This window comes from Rhododendron vialii, chromosome 13a (genome assembly GCF_030253575.1).
Source record: "Rhododendron vialii isolate Sample 1 chromosome 13a, ASM3025357v1".
Taxonomy (NCBI): Eukaryota; Viridiplantae; Streptophyta; class Magnoliopsida; order Ericales; family Ericaceae; genus Rhododendron; species Rhododendron vialii.
The window spans coordinates 31,447,476-31,461,237 of record NC_080569.1 but is presented as its reverse complement, the minus strand read 5'-3'; the positions used below and the strand labels follow the sequence as shown (position 1 = coordinate 31,461,237).

Sequence of the window (13,762 nt, the reverse complement as noted above, 5' to 3'; positions counted from 1 at the left end):
TGATTCAAAGTTAATTCTTTTTTACATAGATACTTCTATGCAAGGTCTACGAGTTGCATTGATTTAGATCATCCTTGTGTGCTCGAATGGGTTCACAAGTTGCAAAACTAGAGGAGGCTGTAGCCTGTAGAATAATTGAATTTGATGAGAGCTTAACGTCTGTAACTTTATAGAGGTTTCTTGTGATTCTAACATATTTGGATAAATTCAAGAATCTTACCCAGAAATTTGGTTAAAATTTTCTTACTAGGTTAGAGTATGTCATTCAAGATCAAATTAGTTATGAGAAATCACTTGTCTTATTTTTACCTTTCCAGTAATAGAAATTATGAGAATTACAATTCATGGTCACTGTACATTGCTTCTATACCATTATTTGTGGCTCACATCACTGCCAAATTTCCATCGATCAGCATCCCTTATTACAAGATTCAACCACATCTTGGTACCTTGATTCAAATATTTAGCGCTCACTTTCTCCTGAACAAAAGCTTGAAAACTAAAATCACCATTACCTCATCTAACGTACCCTTTAAACATTCGACAAGTTAGAATCACAAGAAACCTAATTTTCATATTGATAATCCACATAGCCAAAATATGCTATCCAGTTTCAAGGTATCTTGCAGTGTACTCCGAATAACAAAACAATGTGATCGATAACTGTCACACATAACATGGATCCTTGTTGGGCTGTCTGCCATCTCTTCAGCTGAACACGGAAACCACATTTCAATCTCCAGGAGAAGAGATGATGTCTAAGACAGTCCAAAATCCTCTCCGTGCATTGACAGCCATCAATGGCCTCAATCTTGGACTCGGAACGTCCCAGCGTAGTGACAGATTTAAGAGGAGTCCTCTAAACTTTTTCAAATTGGAATCAAACCTAGCATAGCCAAACAACATTGTTACAGACGCATTTCAGTTGAAATGGTTGAACAAAAATGCATTGAACAACTAATTGTAGATACCGGACAAGAAGAGAGAGAGAGTGGTAAGTCATAGTGGTAACCTATGTTGTTTGGCAGGCTAAGCAAAGCCTTCTGGGAGCAAACATTAAAAAGGAAGCCAGTCGGCCAAATGAAATTTCTGGAGTTGAGGGTTTCACATTCTACAATGTCCAATCAATACAGTAGAGAACCAAAACTCACCCACAGTGAGCAATTTGATATTGCTGAGGTAAGAGCTTATTTAACGAGCCAAAGCAGAAGAACCAATTTAGGCAACTGAGGTGTCTCAGAATTGTTGGTCTGAATGTCATATAAGTTCATGATCACAGAACTGCTAGTCAACACAATCCATGCAGAACAAAAAAAAAAACTTCCAAAATTATCATGGGCCGATAAAATGCTCCAGATAACCAATTAATAAGGGGAACAAAAAAAGTACCTAACATCTGCAGCAAACCAAATTCTCCTGAGGATCAACCTGAATTTTGCTAGTCTTGTGCAACAGACGAGAAGCAGTGCCTGGCTCGTTTGAATATAGAGTAGCACCATTATGTGACCACTACTTCATTGCTCATGTGTGTTCCCTGCAACTGTGTTTTGTACTTCCACACTGGATGCTTTTAGCAAATCCAAAGAGCATCCCTTTATGACTGGCTGCAATTCCTTGGAAACAATTGCATTCATACCAGAAAACAACTCTACAAGCCTCTGTTTAAGAAAGGGGGAAATTGCATCACAATTAACCAAAATATCAAGTGAGTGAAGCACTCCTTTTCTAACAAGCATACAGAAGGCTGATAAGACCCCATGATTAATTATATCCTTCCTCCCAACATCATAGTTCTCCATAAGAAGGAACAAGAACTCAAGAAGAGTGTGAGTCACGTCAATGTATTTTGGAATTGAGTGTACAATAAGTAAGATTGCAGGCTCAATATTCATAACGTTGTCCAATCTTTCATCAAAGAACAGCCAATCATAAAACAGGGCCAGCTTAGCATTGGCTTGAACATAATTCCTCCCGCAAGATTTCAATAGCCATCCTATAACAGCCCATCTAGGGATAACAGCTGATTGGATAATCTCATTGGGTGGATGGTGCGAACAACAAATAAATCGAACAATGTCAACAACAAGAGTCTCTCTCTCTGGAAAGCTAAGAAACTTCCTACCAAACCAAGCTTGGTACCTCTTTTGACTCCCTAAATTCACATGTGTAAGCAAAAATCGCAATTGGGTTTCCATTTCTGGAGTGATGCGGAGCAAAAGGTACCAACTTGAAGTCCTTGATAGGTAAAGCTGTGAAATGTCACGGTAGTCACTAGTCTTGAATTCACCAGGATTGAACAGCAAATCCTTCCATATTGCTCGAAACTCAGGTATATGAACCAACTCTTGTAAAAGGCGAACAAGATCTCTTCCTATCTTGAAACACAGATGGAATTGCTCCCTAAACATTCGGATACAAAACTTGATCTCAAGTTGCTTCAAGATGTCCAATTTTGAATTACTTGATAACCTATAATGATCGGCCAATAACCGAAGAAATGTATAAAGAGCACTTGTTAAGACTATTGGTTCTTCTTCTAATAAGCAATCCCATTTAGCTAAAAAAAGACCGACCAACTCTGAACACAACCACAAATTTCCTTCAGTAAAATCTCCAGAAACAATTTGCCTCAGCAGGGCCACCAACAAGCCATCGATCCCTATAGCTGAAACAGAAACCATTTCACTAGTAACCCAAATCAACTGAACCTTTGCTGTATATACAAGTTTTGGGTACAAATCATTAACTACCTTTGTAAGCATATTGGTGAAGAAACCATAACCGTCTGTTATTTTCCCATGTAAGTGCTTAATATGAACTTTGGCCAGATGGGGTTCACATAAAATTCCGTAAAGGATTGCCCGATTAAGGTTTACGTACTCCGGTGGAGATGGAATTGTGAGTGGGAATGGGGGTCTTAGCTGAGATTCAATAAGGCCAAAGGCTTCTCGTAGACAGACTCCAATGGGGTTCTCAGCTTCATGGCCTTCTGTTTGGATCAGCTTTGAAGCCATTGGTACCTATAGGTTAAGCCCCTTAGTAACTGAGATGGCAGCATAAGCCATTAGGGACAACTGCTTTGGGTCCCTTGAAGGTTCAGATATTCCTCTACTCCTCTTCGTGTTAGGAAGCTGCAGAAAGGAATCAGAAGGACTCCAGTACCAAAAGACTGTCCTTCGCACCTTGTGGTGTCATTTCTTTGTTCTCACTGCTGGTCTCTTTCATTTGAGTCCTCTGTTAAATATTTTCCCCCTTTCTTCTTTCTCAATCCTCTACCTGCCTGAGCCAAACAAAATAGGGAAACATATACGAAAATTGCACATAAGTTACACTAACACAAATAACGCATCACACACACACACACACACACACACACACACACGTAAGTGAACAAAGTTGCTTCCAAACAATGCAAATAAACCAAAGGGCATTTTGTGTTTTCGGGCCAAACTGGATGGATAACTAGAGTGCTTCTTACGTGCACAGCACGAACAAGAGAAAACAAAACGGACATGATAGCTAGCCAAGTAGGAAAGCAATAATCATAGTTCCCAAGGGTGTGTAAACAATTAGATTCTCTTGCCATAATCCACAATACCCATATCTTGTTCTTTAAATAAATTCACGAATGATACAGTCAAATACATTATACCTACACCCGCAATACAATGACAATCTGACACTGTAAAAACTGAGGACTAATACGAAAGAGAAAAGTAAAACTTAAAGCGTATCAAGCGGTTTCTTGCTGTAAGCAATGTTGTCAGTAAAGATATTAGGTTTATTAACTACCTAAGCTATTTGTCGCACTTAGCAATAAAAAATCAAAGAAGCTGAATCTGGAAATTCGGAAACAAGAGAAAAGGATCAGAACTTTTAGGTTAGCAAACACCCACAAAGGAAATTGAGGAGTTTATCAAGTAGTAGTAGTAGTAACAGACTAGTAGTATAAAACAGCAGAGCAATAAAACCATTGATACTGACCTTTCTTCAGCTAACTGCTTAATAAGAACTGAATGAAGCCCTAATATACGGATTACTTGGGCCAGCAGAGAAACGGGGATCCGAACTTTTAGGAAAAAAATACTCCAGTGTTGATTGCGAAGGGTATGCTCCAGTGTTGATTGCGAAGGGATCAAGGTGGCACCTGGATAGTTGTTGGCAGTGTTGCTACGTGAGAGGGAGGGGTTTAGCAGGTGAAGAAGAAGGGGAGGAAAGGTCTTGAGGGAACAATAATGATACAGGGGCACAGCAATGCTATCCACACAGATTTTAATGTGGTGCCTCAGATTCCACCAAAATAATTCAAGCTATTCATTAAATGTAAAATATTTTTTGAAGGGTTCACTTGAAAAATCAGTTCAATTCAATGCTTATAGAGGCTCGATTCAATTATTTAACTTTTCATTAGGATCGAGCATTTATATATATATATATATTAGATTGAGCTGATATTTTGCAAGGGGCCTTGAAAAAATATTTCATATTTAATGAACAATTTGGATCGTTTGTGTGGGGCCCGTAGTGTGCCGCACATAATGAACTGTGCATGATATGTGTATGAAAAATCTGTGTAAACAAACTGTCTGATAGGGGTACCCAAAATTTCTCACCGGGTGGATACCACGTTACCTAGCCGACCTAGTGCCTGAGCAACACATCCGGACCGTCCAAAAATGTATTGGACTGCTCAGATCGAAACACTCTCTCTCCTCTTTCTCTTTCTTTTTTTTCCCTCTAAATTCAAGCTGTCCAAAAATTAAAATGAAGAAACTGAATGCATCGAGCAGACACCACTTGATATCCCTCCGCACTAAAAATCTTCTTCCACCCGGCACCCAAAAATTTCTCCTTTTGAGAAGATTTTCAGTGCCGAGTACCATACGGAGGGATTTGAGTTGAGAGAGAGAGAGAGAGAGGGGACAGAGAAAACCGTCAATCGGAAGTAGAAAATCGTAACTTGCCGTGGCAGCAAACATTATGACCGATTAAAAAAAATCGTAACTTGTCGTCCCTCGTGCCTAAGGTTGCAAACGAGTCAAACCAAATTTTGTCGTGGAGAAATATTAGGTGTAAGGAAAATGAATAAAAAAAATATTTTTAAAATGTACATGAATGGTTCAAGTGTACTGCACAATGAATCTGAGCCGTTTATGTACACTTTAAGAGTATTTTCTTTATCAATTTTTTTTGTTCCTAACACTCCTCTTTGCCGTGCTCAACTTTATTTATTAAAATTTTATCGAGTTTGAGCTCGAGCCGAGCCGAGCCAATAAAAACTTGATGAATAGAGTTGACCTGGGCTGGACTCGAGCTTGAACTTGCTCACGAGCTTTAACGAGTATAAAAAAACATACATTTATACTTACATACCGGCATAGGAATGCAAAGAAAGTTTTGGTTGTGCAAATATATAAGTATGTTTTATATTTGTATACACTACAAGGACAAGCCTTATTCAAATAAACTTTACTATATTTTCTTGACAATTTTGCATCAAGATATTAATTTGAAATAGAAAATCATGTTATCTCCTCATGTTTAGCCGAGTCCAGAGCCAAGCCGAGCCGAGTTTTAGTATGCTCGAGTTTGTTTATTAAAATTTTATCGAGTTTGAGTCGAACTCAATGAAACGTAATGAACCGAGTTCGAACGAGCCATAACCTACTCGAGCCGCTCACGAGCGGCTTGGTTCATTTGTAGCCTTACTTGTGCCACTTTCTGTACCCATGTACCAGCGTTGTTTCCCTCAATGCACGGGCAACAAAAAAAGTTATTGGAGTGAAATTTAGGCTGCGGATTTTGCCACTCCCTTTTTTGTTAATGCCACTCCCCTATAAGTGTATTTTTTGGTGTACAAATACACTTGCAGATGAGTGACGTTAACAAAAAAGGAAGTGGCAAAAGTATTTTCCGAAATTTATTGGTTCGTCTTGTGCATTGAATGAGATACAACGCCAATTGTTAAAGTAATTTATTACTTGTGTGCAAGTATGTATACAAAAATCATTGCCGATTAAAAAAGAAAATAAGAAGCTAATTGTTAAAATAATTTGTTACCTGTCTGCAAGTACATATAAAAAAAAATCATGACCGATTAAAAAAGAAAATAAGAAGAAAGGGCCATAAAACATAAATTAATAAAACAAAAAAAGAACAATAAAAAAAATGTGAAATCAAAATCCAACCTCCCCATGTTGATCAGATTTTGGATGTGTTCCACATTTTCCAAATAAATTGCTTATTTTTTAATAAGGAGATTTCAAACTAAAAAATAATGTGTTTACGCAAATAATTTTTATAGCAATATGGATATTGTTTGATAGATCCCATCGAGATCTTTTGAACGGTGCAAAAAAAATTTGATATATTAATTATTTCATCAATACATTATTTTTGAGTTTGAAAATGTGAAATAAGTTACTTATTTTTTTAAAAGGCAATGCGGAACACACCCGGCCCTCTCTCAGCCAACTGCCACGTTCCCACTATCTCTATCCCCCTCCCATCCTAGTTTCAGTTATTTTTTTCAATTGGTAGTTTAAGTTTTATTTTAACCAAATAATATTGCTTTTATATAGTTGAGCCAACTAGCTAACACAATTAGATGCATATCAAGGAATTTTGTCAATAACTGAAAAATAGGGTGAACATTATCTATTTTATTTTGAATCCATACTAGGTCACACTTCAATAGGTAAATTCATTTTCTTAACATTTTAACCTTTTAATCATTTTCTAAAAATATACTATCTCAATTAGATATTCCTAAATGTTTAATCAAACTATCTAACTTTTTGTTGCCAGACCATGTTATTCGATAAAATACTTGTCAAAAATGAAAATAGACTATTGTACATTTTTCTTCTGGAATGTTTTACAAGATTGTAAAAAACTCTATTACATGCTAGACTTGTGTGGAAAGTTTTGAAATGGCTTTTTTGTCTTTTTGGTCCCCAAAGTATTAGAGAGTTGCCAATTTGGTCCCCAATGTATGAATTTAGCCAATTTGGTCCCCAACGTTTAAAATGTGTGCCAAAATGGTCCTCCTCCCCAACAGCGTTTGCCTCTCCCGTCAAAAGGGGGGCATGAATGGTATTTCACCACTATACACGTTTCTTTCTCATGGAGAGCTTTTTCCCGCCAAATGTCATCCCTCACTTCTTATATAGATTGTAACACTCAAAAGAAAACACACAGAGAGAGATTTTGTTTACCCAGGATTTTTTTGTCGACTTATTTTTTTTGTCCTTGTTCAAAAAAAAAAAATGCATTTGTTAGTTTTTTTGTCAATTTTTTGAGGATTAATTATTTCTTCATGACAAGAGGAATTTGAAAAGTAAAAAAAATTACAATCAAACCCAATCTTTTTTTAATAAAGACAAAAAAAAGCCGATAAGCCAATTTTTTCTTCTTTATTAAAAAAATAGATTTTGATCGTAATTTTTTACTTTTTAAATTATTCTCACCACGAAGAAGCAATATTCTCCAAAAATAAACGAAAAACTAACAAATGCAATTTTTTTGTCAAAAAAATAAGCTGTTTGGCTTATAATGTCAAACTAGGCATAAGTTACGTGTAAAGGGGGTGAAATACCAACCCCCCTCTTTTGACGGAAGAGGCAAACGCCGTTGGGGAGGAGGACCATTTTGGCACACATTTTAAACGTTGGAGACTAAATTGGCTAAATTCATATATTGGGGGCCAAATTGACAACTCGCTAATATTTTGGAAACCAAAAAGGCAAAAAAGCCGTTTTGAAATATTCTGAAGATGTAAAGAAGAAACTATATTTTTTAGGAGGACTCTAAAAGGAGAATATGGGCTGTTGGATGAAAATAATCCTGACATGCTAGACTTGTGTGGAAAGTTCTGAAATATTCTGGAGATGTAAAGAAGGAAATATATTTTTTTAGGAGGACTCTAAAAGGAGAATGTGGGCTATTGGATGAAAATAATCCTAGCTGTTTTATTGAAGGGGTGGATGGCTATAAAAAGAAAGAATGTGTGCATTTCTGTCACGACCTTGACTCGTCCCAGAAAGAATGTGTGCATTTCTGTCACAACCTTGACTCGTCCCAGAGGGTCTTAGCTATAACAAAGCGCCAGTGCAACCATCACCGATGCCAACATTCCTTATGTGATCCAATAAAACCATAATGTGCTCTAACATAAGAACTATAACAACCATTGTCCTCTCAGAGCTGTGCATAGTTCAACACTTATAAATGTCCTCCCGAGGCTGGTGGAAACCCACGAGCAAGCGCGTTGCGTTGGATGCTCGCAATGTCCGTCCTAGTGGTCCGGCCCACCCGGTAACCAAAAATGATGGTCTTATCCGATGCGCAGCATAGCTCTGTAGTCGACCGCACGGACATCCGCCCCATGAAGTAGAACGGCGTGGTGTTTGTGGAAACGGAGGCGGGGAATCATACCCCAAAATCGCAGTCATAGTGTCATACGCAGCATCACTGCAACGATAATGTCCCTCAGTACGTAGGAGATCATCGCAGCTGGCCCCCACCTCGTCCAGATTCTCGCCACACTCTTTCAGCAAATTCCACGACATTTTTGAAAAATGTAAAGTATAAATAACCAGGATGATAAGAACGGTCCGTAACAGGTATTTAGCACAAGTAAAAAGTTGCTTATATATAACTTGTATCTGATATAATTCTAGAATATCACACTTTATGAGTTTCTTGAACCAATTATGTGGTTCGATTGACAAAAAAAAAAAAAACCAATTATGTTGTTGAATCTGAAAAAAAGAAAAGAAAAGCAGATAGGCACATAAACTGTTAAACAATTACAAGTATATGTGGGATTAAAGAGAATAATAGATCTTAATATATTATTCAAAGTGCCCTAAATGAGTTGGTGTCCAAATTTGGAAAATGTCGGGTCCAAAACCATGCTTCTTAGGTGATAAGAAGCTAGGAAAACAGTCTTATGAGGATGACGAGCCTGCCTGTTACATGATGGGCCTAAAATTCAAGGACTTCGGGCAACTGCATCAATTTCTTAGCAGTAATAGCGGGATTAAGAAAAGCAAGAAAACGGCTTCCATTATTAGTTTACTGCAAAGGATGAGCCCTGCGACAACCCTCGCTTGATTAGCTAGCTCTTATCTTCGTTCTCGCTGAAACTGATACTCCACATGCTGCCATAATTACTAAAATTGAAATTGATACAGGACTGCTCTCGATTGTCATTTTATTCCTTTTGGATGATGTTTCATCATGCGACATAGACATTAAAGGTGCTCGGATATGGACATTTGGGATTAGAAGAGAAGCCAATCACCAAAAAAAGTTCTATCAGGAATTTCGTTTAAAAAAGGGAAATGATATTGGCACTCCAAAAATTGATGCAGACACTCCAAAATCAGAGTAACTCCTAAGCCATTTTCTTTTATTTTTTGGAGTGCCTGTATCATTTTTTGGAGTGCCAATATCATTTCCCTTAAAAAATCCTAAGGTACATATCTGATACTGCACATAGCTGTTGTGTAATTGCACATAGAACTCATGTAGATAATGTTCGTCTAGGTTGCAGTTTCAATATCTTCTCACTAGAGAGGAATAGATAGGACACTTGTAAGTAGAGGTGGCAATCTCAACCCATATTTTTTAACTCGTTCAAATCCGTCCACTTATAACCCAACCCAACCCAACCCGCCCATATTATGTAATGGGTTGATATGGGTTCAACCCATATTTAAGTGGATTTAGATGGGTTGAAAATGAGTTTAATATGGGTTGAATGGAAAACCCAGAGCCTGTAATTGCAAAAGGCGTGTTGGTGACTACTCCACGAAAACAAGACCGCGCAGGTTCGACAAAAACATACCCCCTCAGCTCACTTTATCACAACCTCGTCTTCGAAAAAATTACTGTTCCAATAAACACCTTTATATTTCAAGGAACTGTTTGGTTGATGCTTATTTCAGAAAAAAAGAAAAAGAAAAAGAAAACAAACTTTTCTCGATTTCGTCTCCTGAATAGATCGTCCATCCAACACGCCTCTTGATGTAGAACATATGGAGGCCCAATTCTATGTTCAATTGGACCGGATGAAGTCTCGGAAGCCCAAACGATGTTTAATTTCGAATTACCCGGTTTGGCAAAATTCGGACGAGTTCAGAATGAGCCCAAACTTAATGGGCCGGTCTTCATTCTAAACTATCAAAAAATAAAAGTTCGTCTTCACTATTCAATCCAATCAAATTTATCCACACAAACTCACTCTCTCTCTCTCTCTCTCTCTCCAATCCCTTGAGCTCCTCTTGATTGTGATAAGATAATTACAAGACCAATCCCTTGAGCTCCTCTCCTTTTTTTGGGTTTTTTTTCGTTTTGTCCTTATTCAACTTTTTTCGCGTTTGTCGTTTCGCGACATGTATTTTACAATTTTTGATTCGCTCCAATCAGAAAAGTAAAAAATTGACTTTTACCCAAATATTTTTGAAAACATCCAAAATAAAGTCCCAAAAGTCGGTTGTTGGGATTTATCTTGAATATTACAAAAAATATTAGGGTAAAAGTAGAAAAAATTACTTTTTCAATTCTGTCGTCGAGACGAACTAATAGGGCTAAGAAGTTTGTCGCAAAACAAACAAATACAAACAAATTTGAATAAAGACAAAAAAATTGTACAATTGGTGGTGGTACAAAAAAATTGTACAAACAAAAAATTGTACAAACAAATTTAATCCAAACCTAAGTGGTGGCTTCGGCAAATGCAACGAAGACCGAAACTGTACAATTGGTGCAATCATCGCCTTCCAGACAATTCTCTGATGTTGTCTTTGACTCCTCGTCGAAATTACGTTACTATTTGGAAATGAAAAAAGAAGAAGTAAAAATCTAATTTTTTAAAAGCTTTTTTAGCCTCTAATTGCTTCATTTTTATTCAAAAAAAAGAAGAGTTTTAATCATAAAATTTTATTTTTTTGAATCCCCTTATTGAGACAAATCAGAGGGGGGGGGAAGGGGGAAAAAAAGAGGAGGAAAACGGGTCGGGTTGAGCGGGTTTGGGTTTGACTTGACCCATATTCGACCCGGCCCGTTTCAACCCGTTTACCTTTTGACCCCATATTCGACCCGCCCATATTTGACTCACGATCCGTTTCAATCCGTTCAGACCCGCCCGTTTGCCACCTCTACTTGCAGAGGTTCCAATGCTAATTTCATCATGTAAGACTACCACTCGATGCAAAAAGTCACATGTAAACAAAATAGGTAATAAAACATTATGATTTGTGTATCATAAAAGCTGAAAACACGAGGAAACGAAAAGAAAACAAAGAAAGAAACATACCCATAAGCGTAAGAACTCTTCCTATTGGAACCGAGAAATGATATAGGTACCGACCATGGAGGAGAGAAAACGTACCGACGGCCGCCGGCGGGCCGTCTCCGGCCACCGGACGGCCGATCCGAGCCGTCCAAAAATTCTAAAAAAAAAAACCGATGGGGCCTACGCGAGAATTAATGGCATCCGAGGTGTGTAAGGTACTTGATCCGAGCACCCTTTTTTCTTGTATATATGTATATACGTGTATATACACACAAAAAAAGTGCTCGGATCAAGTACCCTACACACCTCGGATGCCGTTGATCCTCGCGTAGGCCCCATCGGTTTTTTTTTTTAGAATTTTTGGACGGCTCGGATCGGCCGTCCGGTGGCCGGAGACGGCCCGCCGGCAGCCGTCGGTACATATTCTCTCCCCCACTTTCGGTACATATAGCACAACTCGAACATTAGGTTAGCACCTAGACAATATCTCCAAACACGAATGAGCGAACCACTAAGCGTTGATTGGGGTTTTTTTTTTTTGTACGCCAAAACGAAATTGGATTTTTGTTTTGATTGGTTTCTTTTAGGGGTGAGCACAGGTCGAGTTGGGTTTGGCATATAGTCGCCACCCGACCCGACCAGATCGGGTTGGAAAAGTTACACCCGTTGGTCGACTGACTACGGCGTTCAACTCGACCAATCCGACATCATCGGATTGTCGGTCGGGTTGGTTTCGACTTCAGTAAAACAGATCTGATCAAGAAAAGAAGAGGAAGACGAAGACAAATCTTCCGGCATCGCTTGTTGTCGTCATTTTTCACCGGCGAGATTGTGGTCGCTATGAAGATGGGTGAGGAAGAAGAGAGGGAGACAGTGGACGGTCTGAGAGAGAGAGAGAGAGTGGCAGAGGCTCACAGTGTGGGTCTCCATTTTCCAGATCTCAGACGAAGAATTGGAGTGGTAGGGCGGCTGTACTCTCTAGGGTTTTGGTTGTGGCGACGAGCAAAACGCAAACAAAACCGAAAATAGATTTTCTTAAGGGAAATCAACCCGTGCCCGATCGAAGTGCTTGGTCGAAGCCATCCAAAACCCTTCGGGTCTGGTCGGGTGGGGTCGAACCCGCGGGTTACCAGGTTATTTGCTCAGCTCTAGTTTCCTTGCCATCACGATTCAAGTATTATTGTTGATGTTTAGGATTTTTTTTTATAAAAACGGTACGGGGGTTAATACGATGGTAATATAAACCTTGTAAGGGCTTCTCTCTATCACGTGTTAGACGCGTGATATCTATGGACGTTGATTGTCAATGCTTGACACATCCTAGCTAGGCAGGGCCTGACACAAGGGGTGTTGGGATGCCTGGCCCCTAAATGACAAATATCTCCACTAATTATACTAGTTTTCAGGTTAATTAATAACTTGTAAAAAATCTATGAAATTGCCCCTACAAGTCTCTTGGGTAAAGAAAAAATTCTTAAAGTTTATGTTTATGTATAACAAAAAAAAAATCCAAAAAATGGTGGATATTTACATATACATAAGCTAGATATATTTTTGAACTTTTCGAAACTAGATATTTATATATTCTCTGATAATATCTTCAATTTTGGACTTGTTTATTGGGCTTGACTTTTGCTTTATTTATTAGGCCAAAATCTTGTTAGTGCCTCATCAACAATCTTCTCGTGAATCTCTAAAATACAACTCCACCAAGCTTGTAAAAGGAACTTATCGTAAGCATCCAATCTTCTCGAAGGTGATATTTGTGTGGGTTGGCTTTAAGGAAGAAGAAGCAAAATGGGACTTTGCTTCAGCTGCTGGCGTTCACATGCATTGGAGTGTTCACAAGGTGTGACACCACTGATTCCCCTATATGTATGTGTATCATTAGCAGTGTTTTAGTGTGGGAAATAGGCCATTTGACGGGGAGATTCTGTAATTGCGGAGTCTTGGTTTGATCACCTTCGAGAGTTGCGGGTCATGCCGAAAGTGGCTCTTTCGAGAGTTGAAAATCAGCAACAGCCTAGCTTATTGCCCCCTAATCCTTTCACCACCCTCTCGGTCATGCCAAAAGTGTCTCTTCAATTAAATTAGAATAATGAGGAAAGTTCAGTTGGGCATCAAGCGTGTGGAGGATGATCAATTCTCCCAGATTCCTAAGGACTATCACACATCAGAAGTGGAGTCAGATGAGGAGTGCAATGAGGAAATTTCAGTTCTTGGTCTCAACTCTTGGGTGGCGGACTCAACAGGCCCATTTTTGGTCACTCATAAGGGTCAAAGCACTCATAAGGGTCAAAGCAATATTGAAAACAAAGGTCAAGGTGGTAATGACCAGAGGTTGGAGAATCCGGTACCAAGTGAACAAGTGCAGAATGATGACAGATGTATAATTTCAATGTATGAGCCACTAGTGATTGATTCAAGGAACAACCTCAGAGCATCCCAAATGGAGGGGAT

The 13,762-nt window shown here is 38.6% G+C and overlaps 1 protein-coding gene across 8 annotated transcripts; it reads right to left on the bottom strand.

The window, feature by feature from the left end:
• Positions 1-280: 280 nt before the first annotated feature.
• Positions 281-4,242, bottom strand: LOC131314494 (uncharacterized). 8 transcript variants are annotated; one of them, XR_009196425.1, is made up of 4 exons: positions 3,985-4,242; positions 1,390-3,280; positions 1,152-1,284; positions 281-886 (listed from the first exon to the last, which is right to left on the bottom strand). XR_009196425.1 is itself a non-coding variant. In XM_058343166.1 (2 exons), the coding sequence occupies exon 2, from the start codon at positions 3,012-3,014 to the stop codon at positions 1,515-1,517; it is 1,500 nt and encodes a 499-aa protein (XP_058199149.1). In that variant the 5' UTR covers positions 3,015-3,280; positions 3,985-4,242; the 3' UTR covers positions 281-1,514. The 8 variants fall into 8 exon arrangements, 1 of the variants encoding a protein (XP_058199149.1); XR_009196422.1 differs by having other exon boundaries at positions 1,013-1,281; XR_009196421.1 differs by having other exon boundaries at positions 1,152-1,281.
• Positions 4,243-13,762: the final 9,520 nt, after the last annotated feature.

Bases quoted from the DNA above. Each gene is read 5' to 3' on its own strand.
- LOC131314494 (XM_058343166.1), bottom strand. From the start codon at position 3,014: ATGGCTTCAAAGCTGATCCAAACAGAAGGCCATGAAGCTGAGAACCCC.